Below are 15,226 nucleotides of genomic sequence, written 5' to 3'. Positions count from 1 at the left end.
TCGCGACAAATGTATAGCACTCCTTGCAGTATTTTCGCACAACGATACATGTTGACAACATAAGCGTTGCGAGGACACATAGCTCTGTTGTTCCTCTTCTCCTCTTTGTTTGCTTTTTGTTTTGCGTGCGATTATCTGGAACGGCTCATGGCATCGCGACGGTGCTGCTTGTGACGGTGTACCCATACTATTCGTACCATGTATACGTTTGCGACAGCATATCGAGCCATCGGTGTCTCGCTCAACAAGGACAGGACGACATAACGGTTTCGTACGAGCATTTTCTTTGGAAGATACGTATTCAAAGGAGGAGACTCACTGGCCTACTCCTGGGGCTCCAGAAACACCTAGCAAGAATGTGCGTTCCAGCTCCAGAAGCATGTCGTTTAGACGACGTATTCTGAATGGACTGCAAGTGTAGAGGACGACACATCAGCATCAGGGTGACAAACAGAAATTTCGTTAACAAAAACACACGTACACACAAAACGAATATATCGCTATTGAACAAACTACGCCGTACAGCGTACGGCTCTGCGTGAAGGGGAGGACGGAAAATTTGCTCAGGACGCTTGAGCATTGAGCAGGACACCCTCGCATTGAGCCCGGCCACGTAAACGGGTCAGTTAGCTAGGAAAGCGCACCGCGTCCAATCCATTAAACAGGCGAGGGGGGATACGTTTATTATATATATATATATTTTTTAAAGAGGGAAAGGTTAGCCACCTAAACAGGCAAGGATAGAAATGAGAAATACATTAACAAAAGGTGCGCATTCAAGAACAAAGAACACGAAGCAGCAGCCCCGGAAGTAACTTTCATAAGTGACATGGGCGTTACCTTCGCACCGAACTCTGCGCGCATCCGTGTAAAACGGCTATGCATCCACTTCCTTCAGTTTACCACGGTATTCGATGTGTTTTTCATTGATGTAGACAAAGGCTAACGTGTCGTACTCGTACGCAGACCAGCGTTGGTCAGTAGGATGTGCGAACGACGTCAGTGGGTCAGATGATACGCAGCCCTGACATTGACAAAACAGACAGAGCCTATGCACCGCTGCTTGGTCTATACAGGGGAGCATTTCGTTGTTATTATTTTTAATTATTATTATACCTACAACGCCCGGGGGCATTACAGTAGGGGGGTACAATGCAAAGTAAAAATACAACAAAGAGTAATTTTTAGAAACACGACTACGCACAAACTGCATACAGGGTTACATGGTATACAAGAGCTGATAAAAGCGCTTAGAGTCACGTTCGTCAACAAGATGGGCAGGCAATGTATTTCATTGAGAAACAGTCCAGGGGGGAAAAGATTATTTAAAAACATCAGTTCTGCACACATATTCAGCAACTTTGTTGGTATGATCCAACCTGGATGATACATAAGTAGGAGAATGTATACACCGGGATGGCTCTAATGCAGACTTACAATTATAGATGGTATGAAAAATGGTACGTATGGTATGGTACGTTATGCTTCTTCTAAGGACATCACGTATTTTTCTCAGCTGAATATTCAGAGTTCCACTGTTGGACCACCCTCCGTGTCGACAAATTACAATTTCGCTAGAAGCAGAGTACGTTTTTGCGACCTGCGGTTGCCATACATACGAGTACATTAAAAAAAAAGTTTGTTTATCTAGCGGGTACCTCCACGTGAGTCCTTATTCCTCACAGTGCTACAGGAGTGGCCTGCGACCCCCCCCCCCCCCAGGCAGCACACACAATATTGGACCAATAGGGCTGGCACAGGCACAATATTGGACCAATATTGGCTGGGCATTGGCGATACCGGTCCAATATCGAACCCGTTTTGCCACGATTTCCCAGATTTTGGCTCATACTTTGTAATATGGGCCCCATATTGCCAATTTTCATCCAGTATGGGGAAAATGTCGGAAATATGGGCCCCATATTGCCTAGTTTAAGCCAATATAGGGAAAATGTCGGCGGGCCCCATATTTCCCGTGTGCACCCCATATTGACTGAAAGTGCTGAAAATGGGACGTACCCGCACTTGCACCATGTGCCCAATCAACACGACAAGATTGAATGTTGAAGCGTGTGAAATGTCCAACTCAATACGTCGTTACATCCATTCCGGCAGATGATACGCATTATTCGAAACAGTCAGCATATCTGGCAATCCCACTGCAACATGCACTGCAACTCAACAACTCAACTTTCCACTTGCTGCAAACTGCCGCCATCTGGCTTCGCGATGCCAATGGGTCGAACCGACTGAGAGCAAACTTGGTCGCTTGAGCGAAATCACGCATCCTACAACTAATCTGCATGCGCGACACTCGGTCGGACGTTTCATTCGGGCTAAAATGTCACTGGTTTCTGTAATGACAAAGGAGGCGGCAGGTCAAGTAAAAAACACAATAACACAACACAAAACACAAAAATTTGAGAGGAAGTTATGTTCTGTAATGTTAGGTGCTTTCAAGATACTGCAGGCAATGCGAGTTGCTGAGGCGTGTGTCCGTCACAGTCACGAAAGTGCTTCACTCCGCTGTACTCCAGGAGCGGGTTGGAAGTTGCTGAGTCATGTATACTAGTGCAATCCAAATGAAAGTTTCTGAGGTATATTTGCTATTGGTAGGGAAGTACTATGTGATGTGGGCAAGCTTTCGCTTGTCCCATCCTAAAGTTGACAATACGACTGCCAGAATCCTTGAGCAAAATAGGCACGGCACTTGTTCTTCGCTTTTCCGACGAGGCACTGTTTTTTTTTTTTTTTTTTCTTTTAACATGATGGAACGTGGATCAATTAAAAGATATATACAGAAGAATAAAAAAGACGACGTAAATATTATTACCGATACAGATTATGCTTTATTATTACCCGGATTCATCGTTAGCGGTATCACACAAGAAATGGCGCATTATGGCAATCTGGGCTTTCCAACATATGTAGCCAATAATGGTCCAATAGGAAGCTAGGTTGCACGTTTCATGTTAGTACCAATATTGGCAGCCCATATGGGACCAGTATAGGCCAACCTGGCAGCCCCCATTGGTCCAATAGTGGTCCAATATTGGTGTGCTGCCTGGGTAGCTGCGCTCCCTCAAATATACGCACAGTCTCCTAACTTTGTTGTCGTTGTTTCCCATGTTCTATTGCTTCGTTGGAGTGCAAACCTCCAAGATATTCAGCAGTAGATAACTAGCCATACGCAGGAAAATTTCATTATAAACTAGGTCTTCAGAGGCTTGGCTCCAAATTATACCGCAACGAACACGATTCCCGTAACATTTCCGCGCCTGACAAGGTCTGTGAGAGATGGGTAGGGTGCGCATGTCATCGGGGAGACGGCGCTGCGGTGAGGTGATAGTGATAGGACAGTGACAGGGATAGTGCAGTAAGGTGACGCAATAGGGCAAATCAGGGACCATAGTTGGGAAATCCTTCTTCAGTAAAACTTTCGAAGCTTACTTTTTCAGGTTCGCCCTGGATCTGAAATTTAAAAACTCTGAGATCTTGTCGTCAAGACGCATCAAAGCACCACGAACAGGTTCTGAAAGGAAAATGATAAGCGTGAGGCACGCACATACCTGAAACGCAACTACGAAGGTCTTCTTCAATTACAATCTTAATTTCAATTTTAGTTTCCTTGACGGCGGAAGGAAGAGCAAAAAGCCGGTGAGACTTGATAAAAGGCTCTTCTTACATTGTGAAGCCGACATAGGAATTAAGTTATTGGCACTCTTATTGCTCAATGTAATCGACTCATTAAACACTGAACACAATAAAATGCTAACTACACATTTAGTTTTTTTTGCGTTTTAAATATCCTCATAACTCAATATGCCTAATGAACCAATTAGGCATTCATACAAAATAAACAATGCAATGTAATTGTAACTACATACCTAAGACAACACGACAGAAAGATGAAATACACTGAAAAGGTTAGCCAGCTGTAGGACTCGAACCCACATCTTCTGTATGTATTTGTCCCTTCTATGTTGTTCCAGCCTCAAAACATCACTTCTTTCATGTTCAACACGACAGAGTTCGTTTTCGGTTATGAGTGATGGGTGGAAGTTTTGGTTAGTACATTCGGTTGAATATCGACGGCGAACTATATTTAATGATTTTTTACTGTAATTTATTCGGCAGAAAGGTACGCACCATTCTTATTTTTACATAATTGCAATGAAATTCTGTTATTACATCGAGTGCTGGTTGACTAATTTATAGTCGTACAGTTTAGATAAAGCAATTACCCTGTAGCGTTGGAACAAGCCCACAGTATGCGAAACAAGGCTAAGACATGCAACCACACTGGGCTCTTTTGTGCATTGCCAGCACGTAATTTGTGGTGGTTGAGGTCGTAAGTGGTCGTCGCCACACTAAGAAGTAGTAGTTGCGTGTTGAAAAGCAAATACAAATTAAAAGAAACGAATATACGCAATCTCACTCTTTCAAGCAGAAAATGGCGTTTCCAGCTTAGGTTTCCTTTTACTGTAGCAAGTTTTTTTGCAATATAGTTAACGTGTGTATCTGAAGATATCACTTCTGATGTTTTCAGAATGGGCGCAGTACCAATAGGTCTACCTTTATGACGGATTTTTGCGCTTCCCTGGATGGAGGCGCATGAACGCAATGTTACTCACCGCCGCATGACGTTCGCTTGTATGTATTAGATGCCGTTACATTATTGTTATGCTTTATACCCTTGTAATGGAAATCGTTCTTCATGTCTAGAGCTGAGACTAGCTTGCCATTAAAGGCGGGCTACAAGGCTGTTTTTTTTTTACCTGGCACTTGTGAGCATCACTGCGGAGCATAAATATACCGTGTGGCTCAGTTAAATCCCTGGGCTAAATAATTCGAGAACTTGTGCACCAATCGAAGAACTTTCTGTTTTTACAAGTATCTGCCCGATACCGCCTACAACCTGCGCACCGTGTTAATGAGTTAGAGCTGTTCATTATTTAAATAAACATTCAAATTAGTTTCGTGAAAAAACGTAACTTCTAAAGCAGGGCGCTGTCGGCATTACAATGGGTACTACCCCTTTTGGGACTTTCAGTGGACACCTTTTAGAGAAAAATCTGCCACCGAAGCGGGTCATTAGTTGCAGTAATTAATTGGTTTCGGTTTACATATTTTTGTCGCGGCTGGTAGCGGCAAAGTGCAAAAAGACGTAATTCATTGGTGTAAGGACGTAGTTCATTGGTGGACATGAGAGTGGAAAAGCGTCTTTCCGCGCTTCACCGCGAGGTGAAGGCTAAGGCGTGTCCGTCGTGTCCATGTCCCGTTTCAGGTGGTCTTCAGCGAAGACAAGCTTAACCTGGACGGTCCTGACGGTTCCCGTCAACGCTGGAGAAATTCGCGCAAGGACCTGCTTTAAAATTCTACACGAAACTTCGATGGCAGTCCTTTGGGGCACCTTCGTCATTTCTAGAATGGGCTGAGTAGCCTATTCGAGAGTTCCCCCCCTCCAATGTCACCTCTCTCTGTTCCTTCGTTGTCGACGCCGTTGTGGGTGTGCACTTCCAGCTAGACAATGCTGCAACACACGTGAGCCAGTTCACTCGAGCGTGGATGGAGGCTAAGGAACTCACGGTCCTGCTTTGTACATCCCATAGCCCTAAACTCATTGGAAAGCCTCATTGTGCGCAGAATTTACCCGAACAGACAGCAGTATAGTAGCTGCCGTGATCTCCCATGAGGGATGCGTTAAAGTCAATCGATAACGACAACCTAACCGATTGTGCTCAACGGTGTCTCCTCAACGTTATTGCTGCCAATGGGGACTTGCGAAATATCAAGTAGCAATGCACTAATTGCGCCCTTATGTGCTGCAAAGAACATTTATACAGGGCGTTCATTTGATCAGTTCCAGAGTATGTTTTTTCTTATTATTTTTCTCTTTTTTTTTACGCAGAGGCTATGACAGCAGCATACATGTCGTTTTTGTAGCTGAGTTATACGGCCAACCGGACATCCTCTCAAAGAGGGGGGGATTCCGGGCAAAACCGAGATAGCATCCTATCCTCATTGAAAGTCATTCGATATTTTAAAACTTCCTTCACGAGGGTTGAGATATCAATCGTAGTTTCCCGAATCGTAGAGTTTTTGTACACCGTACGACTTCGGTCCTCACTGTGGGACAACTCATTATTCCATTTCACCACATCACCACCAGCAACGGGGAAGAGTGTCGTCCCTGGCGATGAAACTCGCCACTTATCATCATTCAAATAAAGTTGTTTATTCAATCGCCGGATTTCGATATGCAAATCTACCGAACACGAAACCGCGCCGACCGGCAAGCTAAGAGGACGGTGCTCCTTCCACGTCAGAGACCCACTTTGTTTGGAGCGATGGAAATAGGAGTAGGTGCTCATCTGCTAGTCAGATCAACCGCTTTGCGGCCCATATAAGCCTCCGTCGGCAAAGGTCATGCGCCCCTGAGGTGCACGGTTTTGGTTTCGGCTCGTCTGCATAGGGAAACTCGGCGACGGATATTCCGCGGCACGCGCTCGTCTCAGAATTTTTAAACGAGAAAATGGCTTTCAATGAGGATTTACCAACCATTCTGCTGCCTCGCTTTCTCCCGAAATTGGAAGTTCATAAATTTTAGCTAATTAGTCATGTTCTGGTTACATAGTGTCTTCGACAGGATGTCCACAGGCAGTATAGAACCCACCTGCATAAAAAAATGGCATGTATGGCTTTCATGGAGTTTTGGTTTGAATAAAAACTCTAACAGAAAAAAAAGAAAGAAAGAAAGAAAGAACGCCCTTTACAGAGCTCTGATGGGCATTGAATACTGGTAAATTTTGATGTGATTGGGCGTTGTAGTGAAAATTTAATATGCAAAACGTACGCATCCCATGTTTAAAATAATCAAAAATGACGGTGTCGCGAAGGTCAGTTGGAATTCTGCTTCTCAGGCGGAGTCGTGACACGCGACACTCAACCCCCTGGGATCACAGTGAGCTGTTCCTCAATACAGCAGTCTTCACTTCTCTGCGCAACACCGCCATTTCGATTGTTATGAATACGGGATTCGTACTTTTGGCACCGCAACTTTACACTACGATGCTCAATCGCTTTCAGATTTACCAGGATTCAATGTCGTTCGGAGCTCTATACGTAGACAACACAGTTTGATATCGGCATTGAATAATTGCTGAGCATGGCATACCTGCATCGACAGACTTTTATAAGGTAGCACCCTGTATGTTAGCTGTACTGGATGTTTTACGTACCTAGGTCTACCTGCCAGTTTGTTAGATTTTCGGAATACTGGTCCCGGACTCTTCGAAATGCCCGGAACATTTCCCATTTCAGACGTCGCAAGTCGTACGGCAGCAACAGAGAGTCCGCCCAACGGCGAAGTGTGATGGCTATTACCTGGGCACAGATGCGCTGCACTTCGAATTTCTTGTCGATGAATTTCGCTACCAGGTCATACGTGTCCTGCGCTGTGCCTAGGGCTGGATAGTATCCATCTTTGCTGTGGTTCTTGAAACAAATGCAAAAAAGTATGCAATCTAATCAATAGCAAAACAGGAAAAAAAAAGAGCAAAACAGGCAGTTTGGCGTAAAGCATTCAGCTGCTAGAACCTTTGCGCCAAGCCATAAAGCTAAGCTAAGAAACAACTGTAGCTGCAGGTCTGGTAGAACTTTGCGTTCAAAGGAGAGCACGTTCCTACGACACATATTTCTGATGAGAAATGGTTATCTCGTAATGATGTAGCAGAGGCTACCTTCGACTGTTTGGTTCTGTAATTATATAAACAAAAGTGCAGAAACCGACACTGACGATTTTTGGATAGGTTTTATTGGTACAAGCTTTCGCGTGGAGGTCCACGCTAATGGTTTTGGTTTAATTCATACGCTAAAGCGTGGTTCTCCACGCGATGTGTATCAATTCTGTGTGTATCAAATCTCTGCATCAATTAAACCGAAACAACAATCTTCAGTGTCGGTTTCGAATTTTTGTTTATGTGATCTACGGGACTTGTCTCCCCTCTTTGTATACGCTTCCTGTGGTTATGTGCAACCGGTTGTCATATTTCACAACAACAGCTTTCTTTGTAACTTTGCAACTTTGGTTGGGGTAAGTAATATTTTCACTTACCCCAAAGAGGACGTCCACGGACGGCACACCCGCGTATCTCACAAACGGCAGATGGCTTCCTGAAGCTCGTAGTTGCTCCACCCTATATATATATATATATATATAAAAAAGAAGAAACTGAGTCGCCTCTTCGTATGTTTTATTCATACAGTTTCCTCCATATACGAATTATGCTGTACACTCTCATCCTATCATATACGGCTCTTTGCTAATGTTGTCGCACGCTAACCGCTCTTCGGCAAATTACTTTTGCGTGACGAAGCCACAACCTAGATTATAGCGACCATGTCAATTGCTCCCCTCCCCAGCTTCACAATCTGGAGGCTAGGCGGCGGTACTGGTCATTGAACCGTTTTTGCAATTCGATAGTGCCTTACATTTAAGTTACATTGGAATATTCATAAAAGCAATGCACGTCCCAAAGGGTTCATCATCGTCATCATTCTACGCGCTTTGATGAGCGTTATACAGGGTTTATTCTTTGCAGTTCATTATAAAATGGCTACGAGAGCAGCATAGATACGATTTTTGCAGGTTGGTTATACGGTAAGACGGACATTCTCTCCATGAGATTATATGATTCGAAGATGGCTAATTACCTAAAATTCATCAACTAGCTCCTTAATTAGGAGCTTTCGAGCAAAAGCGAGACAGCGAAACGAGCACCTGCCTTGACATATTGATCGCCAAATTCTGATCTGCAAATGAACCGAAACCGGGTGCACCAGAAGAAGAAGAGTTAATTAATGATTATATGGTAAATAGTCATCTAGTAATCACAGTGATTCGAGAGGGTGTCTGCCTGACCATATAACTCAACTGTAAAGATGACATCTGTGGAGCTATCACAGCTCTTTTATAAGAGAATCTAACTAATAACAATAATAATACTAATAAAAACAGTATAGCGTAGCTGTCGTCTGCTACGCCGGTGCATCCGCTTCTGCATTTCAAACTTCACATTTCTACAGCGCAACCATGATTGAGATCCCGCACACTAGGGTGCCTCAGTACTAGCTCCATCTGCATATAGGGTGAAGGCAGCCGCGTCGTCCGCTACGAATTTCCGCCAATCTTTACGCCCACGCATGGGTCACGATGCGCTCACAAAAATGTAGCTACACGCTTAGCTACACACTACATTTTGGAGTTGAGTAAATACAGAGCAGAGGTGCTTTGAAAAAGTGGGTGAAATCGGTACACAGCATTCATGCATGGTAAGCGTGGATGTGAACATGGCGGTTTTGCGGCATTCCCTTCTACAAAGGGTAACTCAACCCTACACAGGGGGAGCTAGTATTCTGGCGCCATACCACAGACCGATGTGTAGCGCCCCTAGCGTGTTGTAAGGACAGCGTCCGCCTCCATGGATGTTGCACATATGACATATGTGCATAGTGCAGCGAGTAGTGGGGGAAAACACCTGCCTGTGTAGCCCCCACTCCACCGCTTCACCAGTCTTCGACATACGTCGGAAGAGCTGCTTCTATATCAGGCACGTGTCGTACTCGGGAAGATGTGTTCGCATGCATGGGAAAGGGTTAAAAGGCCAGTCGAAGACGAAACACACACAAAAAAAGAGAACTTTTCTTTTTGTGTCGTTCTAGAATGTCCAAGAACTTTATTGCGTTTCCACACAATACATACGACGGAAGCGCATCCGTGGCGCTCACGGCAGACGTTTGATTCCTCTACCCGCGAACAGCTATCTCCTCTTCGTGTACAGGCCACATGACAAGCCATAAAGATATGCGTCGATGTGATACAGCACCTGCTCCGACTCTGAGGATGGATCCCGAGGTGAGATCGGTCGTCGAACGGCTCAGACCGGTGCGTCATCTGCAGTGCAGTGCAGTACTGGCTACCGTGAAACGAATTCCACACTACACTAGGTGTCTCAGGGAGGCCCCGGGCTGAATACTTCGTAAACAAGTGGAGCCATCAAAACACTTTTTTTCTTTTTCCAGTGAGCAGCCTGAAACATCGGCCAAGAACTGAGGAGTTAGTGGCTCAATAATTAAATAATGCTCCGAAATTTTAAATTTTATCTCGGATGGGCTTAGAACCTCTGTTTTACCGAACGGGACTTTCAGCGAAAAATATTACAGAAAAAACCCGAGCTACACCTGATGTTTCGGGTGTCGGGTGTCACCTGATAGCGGGTTCGAGAAATTAATTGGTGTTGGTTCACATATTCCTTGCACGGAGCAGCGTACCAATGCGCTGTTTCGTTCTGCAATCCGGCTGCCAGTTAGGGGCTCATCCGCCTGGTTCACACATGGGGGTGACGGAAGATAAGAACATACGGAGGAGACGTTCCGGTACGCTTTCTCTTTCTCAACCCGCGATACATTCGCCATCATCAGGATTAAAGGCACGCCATCTCACCTACCGAACATAGAGTCACTAAATAAGCTTCGCTTCAGAGTATCGACACTGAGGTACAAGGAAGAGGGAACGCCATCTTGTTTCCGCACCACACCGGTATCTTCCCCATTTGAGGATCAAAGGCGGCTAACATAATGCTCCCTGTGGCATAGAGAAGCGTGTATGATTGTTGTGCGATAATCCATGTACTGTCAACGAGAGCGTTCCGAGGATGTCAAGGTGAGCTCAAGGCCGTCAACTGCTGCTTGCAAACGAAAGGAACATTTCACCCGCGCACGATAGATGGCATCGTGCGCTAATGTGCGCATTGCGCGTGCTCATGGGCAGCGTGGCGCGGAAACAAGATGGCGCATGCTCGCTCTTGAAACTGAGTGTCGATACTGTGAAGCGTAGCTTATATGGTGACTCTAACCGAACACAGTCGGGCACCGAAGGAGAGGGAACACTGAAGCGCCTCTTGTGGCTCTCCCTTATCTCCCGTCACCCCGGTGTGTAAACCAGGCGGATGAACACATGATTGGAAGCCGGATAGCTGAGCCCATCAAGCCAGCGAAGGGGGACATCTCAACATGTGAGCCGCCATGACCGATACGGTATGCCTAGCGTGTTACGAACGGTGTCTCCCACGAGTTCCGTGCGCCATTCTTTCGTGTCGCAGCACAAGGTTGAAACCGTACGATACTCATTACCCAGGGAATGCAAGCGGACAGGTGATGGCAGACAAAACAAACACTTCGCACACGGCATGGCACACGAAGCCCAGCGGAAGCGACTTGCATTGGATTGGATAGCATTGCGCCGAACGCACCTGGTCTTCACACGTGGAAAGGCTGTGGCAAATCCGGTCGAATCCAGAATATCGATCATGGCGTGTCCCGGACATTGGGAGAGGGTCTTGCCCACGTCCAACTCCCTTACTCTCCCCTATCACTCTCTCTCTCCCAGCTTTGCTTCTAGCCTCTCTCCTTACGATTTCTACGGCTGAGCCAAAGGGTGCATTAGTACTACTCCCCACTTTCAATCAAAGCATATACACCGTTTTCCAGCCAACCACACACGGCGCTTCTGCAACCAAGCAGAAGCCAACAAGCGGTACCAGAGAGGAACCGTACGGCCCGTGTCAAACCGGTGTGCTTTCTTCCTCTAACAACTTTATTTTCGACCTTGGAGAGTGGGGAGTTTCATCGCCACTTTCTTCCTCTCTTGCTTGAGCGGTAAGCAGTTTTCAAGTTTCAACAAATTTCCTCAAACAACAGTTTTCAATGTGCTGCACCGGCTAGGCGGCGCTGTGCTTTCAATACGGTGGCGTTCATGGGAAAATCTTGTATATAAGGGCCGGGTCCCATAGCTGTATGCGAGCAGCAGCAGCAAAGCGGCAGCGGTTCGGCAGCAGCAACACGGCAACATGGCAGCAGAGCAGTTTTCTGCTGCGGCGGCTCTGCTGCTAGAGGCGTCCCATAGCTTCGTTTTGAATTAGCGGCAGCAGCGGCGTAGGACGTCCAAAACGTGTTGGCAACTACGGCATTGTTTACGTTTCGAACATTCCGAAGACTTACGCAGTAGCTAAGCCTTTTAGTACGCACACGTAGGAATGCAACTCTAGTTGAAAGGCTGATATGAGTGGGATAATTATGGATCTGTAGCTCACAAGTGGACAGTGAAATGATTGTGGGAGTGGTCCGAGCCTCATATTACAGTCGACCCCCGTTTATCCGGACGGTGCCGTTCCCGGCAAAATCGTCCGGATACCGGGGCATCCGGATAAATGAAACGACCGAATAGAAACGTCCTACAGAGCAAGGTTTAATTAAAACACAGAAATCTCGTCAATGACAGCTGTTACATAGTAGTGTAGGCACTCGATTCCTGCAAACTTTTGCTAGTTTCATAGAGTTGAGTAATTTTTCGCAGCGTGTGACGTCACACTAGCAGGGCAGTGGCCTGGAGGTCAAAGTTCACCAATCTCTCTCCGCGGCAGCCATAGGCGCCGACTGCGGGAGCCCTTGCCCCCCCCCCCCCCCGGAACACGAACTAGGGGGGGGGGGGTGCCTCCCTCGGGAAGTCCCGCTAAGAGACTGACACCAACCTTTGGGGCTCGGCGGGGCCGGGTCAAAAGAGCAAAGAGGCACTAACCCCAAAAATACATCTTGCAATTTGTAAATTATGTATCCGCCCACCATACTCATTATCACAGTAGAAGGTGAGGCGAAGAAACACAGAGGATGACACAACACATAGCCTGAATTTCGCCCAAAGCAATCAGATCAATGAAACGAAGCAGTCGAAAAGGTACCAGCAGCTGCCAGTGAGGTGTAACGGTAGGATCTTCGGAACGCATATTCGTTGGGAGCGGGTTCAACTCCCGCTGCTCCATTTCATTGACCATATTTATATATTGCGCGCATTTCGGGTCAAACACCGAGGATTCGATGCACTTTGTTCCTTTTGCACTCAGTTTTCAAAGGCGTAATGAGTTCATTTGTGCACATGTTAACTGTTTACGTTCTTTGTTTTTTTTTGTTTTGTTTTTTCTGTTCTTCCTTCGTCTTGTTTCTATACCAGTTCTGCATACATCATAGGATCCCGCCAGAGTGTGTGATTCTTCATCTTTAGTTTTGTGTACTTCATTTTTCTTCTCCTTTTCTTTCCTTCTTTTTGCTTTCTTTGCCTTTTTGTGTTCCCCCTTTCACTTTTCTTAAAATAACAAGCCGACATCCATCTGGCTTACCTTTCCTTTCTTTGTTTTCTTAATACAACATACCCCCCCCCCCGCCAGAGTACTTACTTCGCGGTGTGCCCTTGCCCCCCCCCCCCCCCCCCGGGAAAATGAAAACTCTCTGCCTCTAGCGGCAGCATTTCCTTAACGCACTTTTGAGGCTTCGGTGCAGTCGCGTCACGTCAGCCTGGTTGGAAAAATGGAGGAGCACCCTCACTCTCGCTATGCGAACTCACCTCCTCGTTCGGTTCTTTAAAGGAGCAGTCGAGCAGCACACAACTTTGTTTCTATTAGGCGCCCGACAACAGTTTTCCCACAATTAGTACAACCGTAGCGAAATTGGGACGCCTGCAATAGCCCCCTGAATCTCCAATGCGCGAAACACACTCCTTCGACTTCACGATAGACACGTGGTAGGAACGCTCCTCATTGGACCTGGGATCTCATGATCGAGGTGAGCAACACCGCGCAGGCCGGAGCGTCTGCTACCGCTTCGGAGACTTTAGGCGTTTTCCGGCTACGTGATGTCCGAAACGGAGGACTAGAAGGCTATCAACGACACGAACACGATTTTTTTTGGGACCGCTGACACCACGGGAAGAACGACTGGTGCAGCACGAATCTAATTATGTGTTGTACAGCGATACCCCAGTGCTTCCCGACAGTGTGCTCACCGTCTTCACCGCACAGTTGGTTCAATTAGAGTCACTAAGTAAGCTTCGCTTTAGAGTATCTATACTAAGGTCCAAGGGGGAGCAGGAGCGCCATCTTGTTTCCGCACCACACCGGTACCATCCCCAGTTGAGGATCAAAGACGGCTAATATAATGCTCCCTGTGCGATAGTGAAGCATGTATGATTGATGTGTGATAATCCATGTATTGTCCACCAGAAGATGTCAAGGTGAGCTCAAGGCCGTCAACTGCTGCTGCTGAGAGGAATATTTCACCCGCGCACGATAGATGGCACCGTGCGCTAAAGTGCGCTAGAGTCACTGTACCTGGGGGAAGAGTATCGCATTCGCTTTCCCCGTGCCGCCGCCTTGCTCATTCGCCGAGGCGCGTCTCGTGGTGCGTTTTCCTCCTCTTTGCTTCCAACCTCTCGCCGGGTCTACGGGGAACGCGATAGCTGGGACGCATGTGCGCGTATGTTCGTGTGCCGCTCTTGGTTTTTTGTACGTGAAATGGATCTCAGAGAGCTGAGGAACTATGAACAACCATGTCTGGATGTTGTGCTGCAACGGGACAGAGTCAGGCAAAGCATTTTTCTGCATTCCGACGGGCAAAAGTGACGAGACGCGTAGATCGGCACAGAACCTGCCGGAAGAACTTCGCACCTACGAATAACACACGTTTGAGCGAGGTAAATTTCGTGGCGTGTTTATTTTTCATTGCAGAACCTTTGCACACAGTATTGAATAACAGTTCAACTGTGCGAAGAACAGCTGGGCGTATCAAAGTAGTGCTTGTTGGATCTTCCCATTGCGTTCCCTGTCCTGCGGTGCTAACAAAACGCCACTATCAGGACTACTTCACACGCGACGACTTCGAGGACAAGGAGATTCGAAAGAAGTTGAAGTGGACGGCAGTCCCAAGCAGTTTTGCATACCAGACACCTACGAGGCTGAGGAAGGCTCCTATCCCCCGTTCTTCGCACGCAGAGTTCTCCGAGGAGTCACCAAAAGACTTGCACACTGAAGTTGATGACAACATAGTGTAAGATCAAGGGGCAGTCGAGGATGGTAATGCGTCGAAATATATGTAGATATGCACTATGAAAATTATTGAAACTTCTGAAAACTATTCCTAAATATTGAGTAACTATTCCTAAATGTTGAGCTGTAATTGTGAGTGAATCAACTTTGCAGAGGAAGACAACACCGTCACAAATTTCTGTGACCAGAGCATCAAGGAATATGCACAGGAAAAACCTGCAGACAAGTCATGTGATGGTCCCCTCGACGAGGTCGCAGTCTTAAAAGGAACGAGCAAAGGCTGAGACGGAATG

The 15,226-nt window shown here is 46.5% G+C and overlaps 1 protein-coding gene across 1 annotated transcript in view; it reads right to left on the bottom strand.

The window, feature by feature from the left end:
* The window catches only part of LOC135385453 (uncharacterized), a 102,945-nt gene that overhangs the window by 2,873 nt on the left and 84,846 nt on the right, over positions 1 to 15,226 (bottom strand). Inside the window, exons 14-17 of the mRNA XM_064614774.1 lie at positions 8,117 to 8,198; positions 7,242 to 7,497; positions 3,451 to 3,532; positions 320 to 409 (exon numbers count right to left, since the gene is read on the bottom strand). Coding sequence (XP_064470844.1) covers positions 320 to 409; positions 3,451 to 3,532; positions 7,242 to 7,497; positions 8,117 to 8,198 — 510 coding nt within the window. The remainder of the gene's footprint in view (positions 1 to 319; positions 410 to 3,450; positions 3,533 to 7,241; positions 7,498 to 8,116; positions 8,199 to 15,226) is intronic.

Source organism: Ornithodoros turicata, chromosome 2 (genome assembly GCF_037126465.1).
Source record: "Ornithodoros turicata isolate Travis chromosome 2, ASM3712646v1, whole genome shotgun sequence".
Taxonomy (NCBI): Eukaryota; Metazoa; Arthropoda; class Arachnida; order Ixodida; family Argasidae; genus Ornithodoros; species Ornithodoros turicata.
Note: the sequence above shows the minus strand (reverse complement) of the source record. Positions and strands in the feature narration are given on the sequence as shown.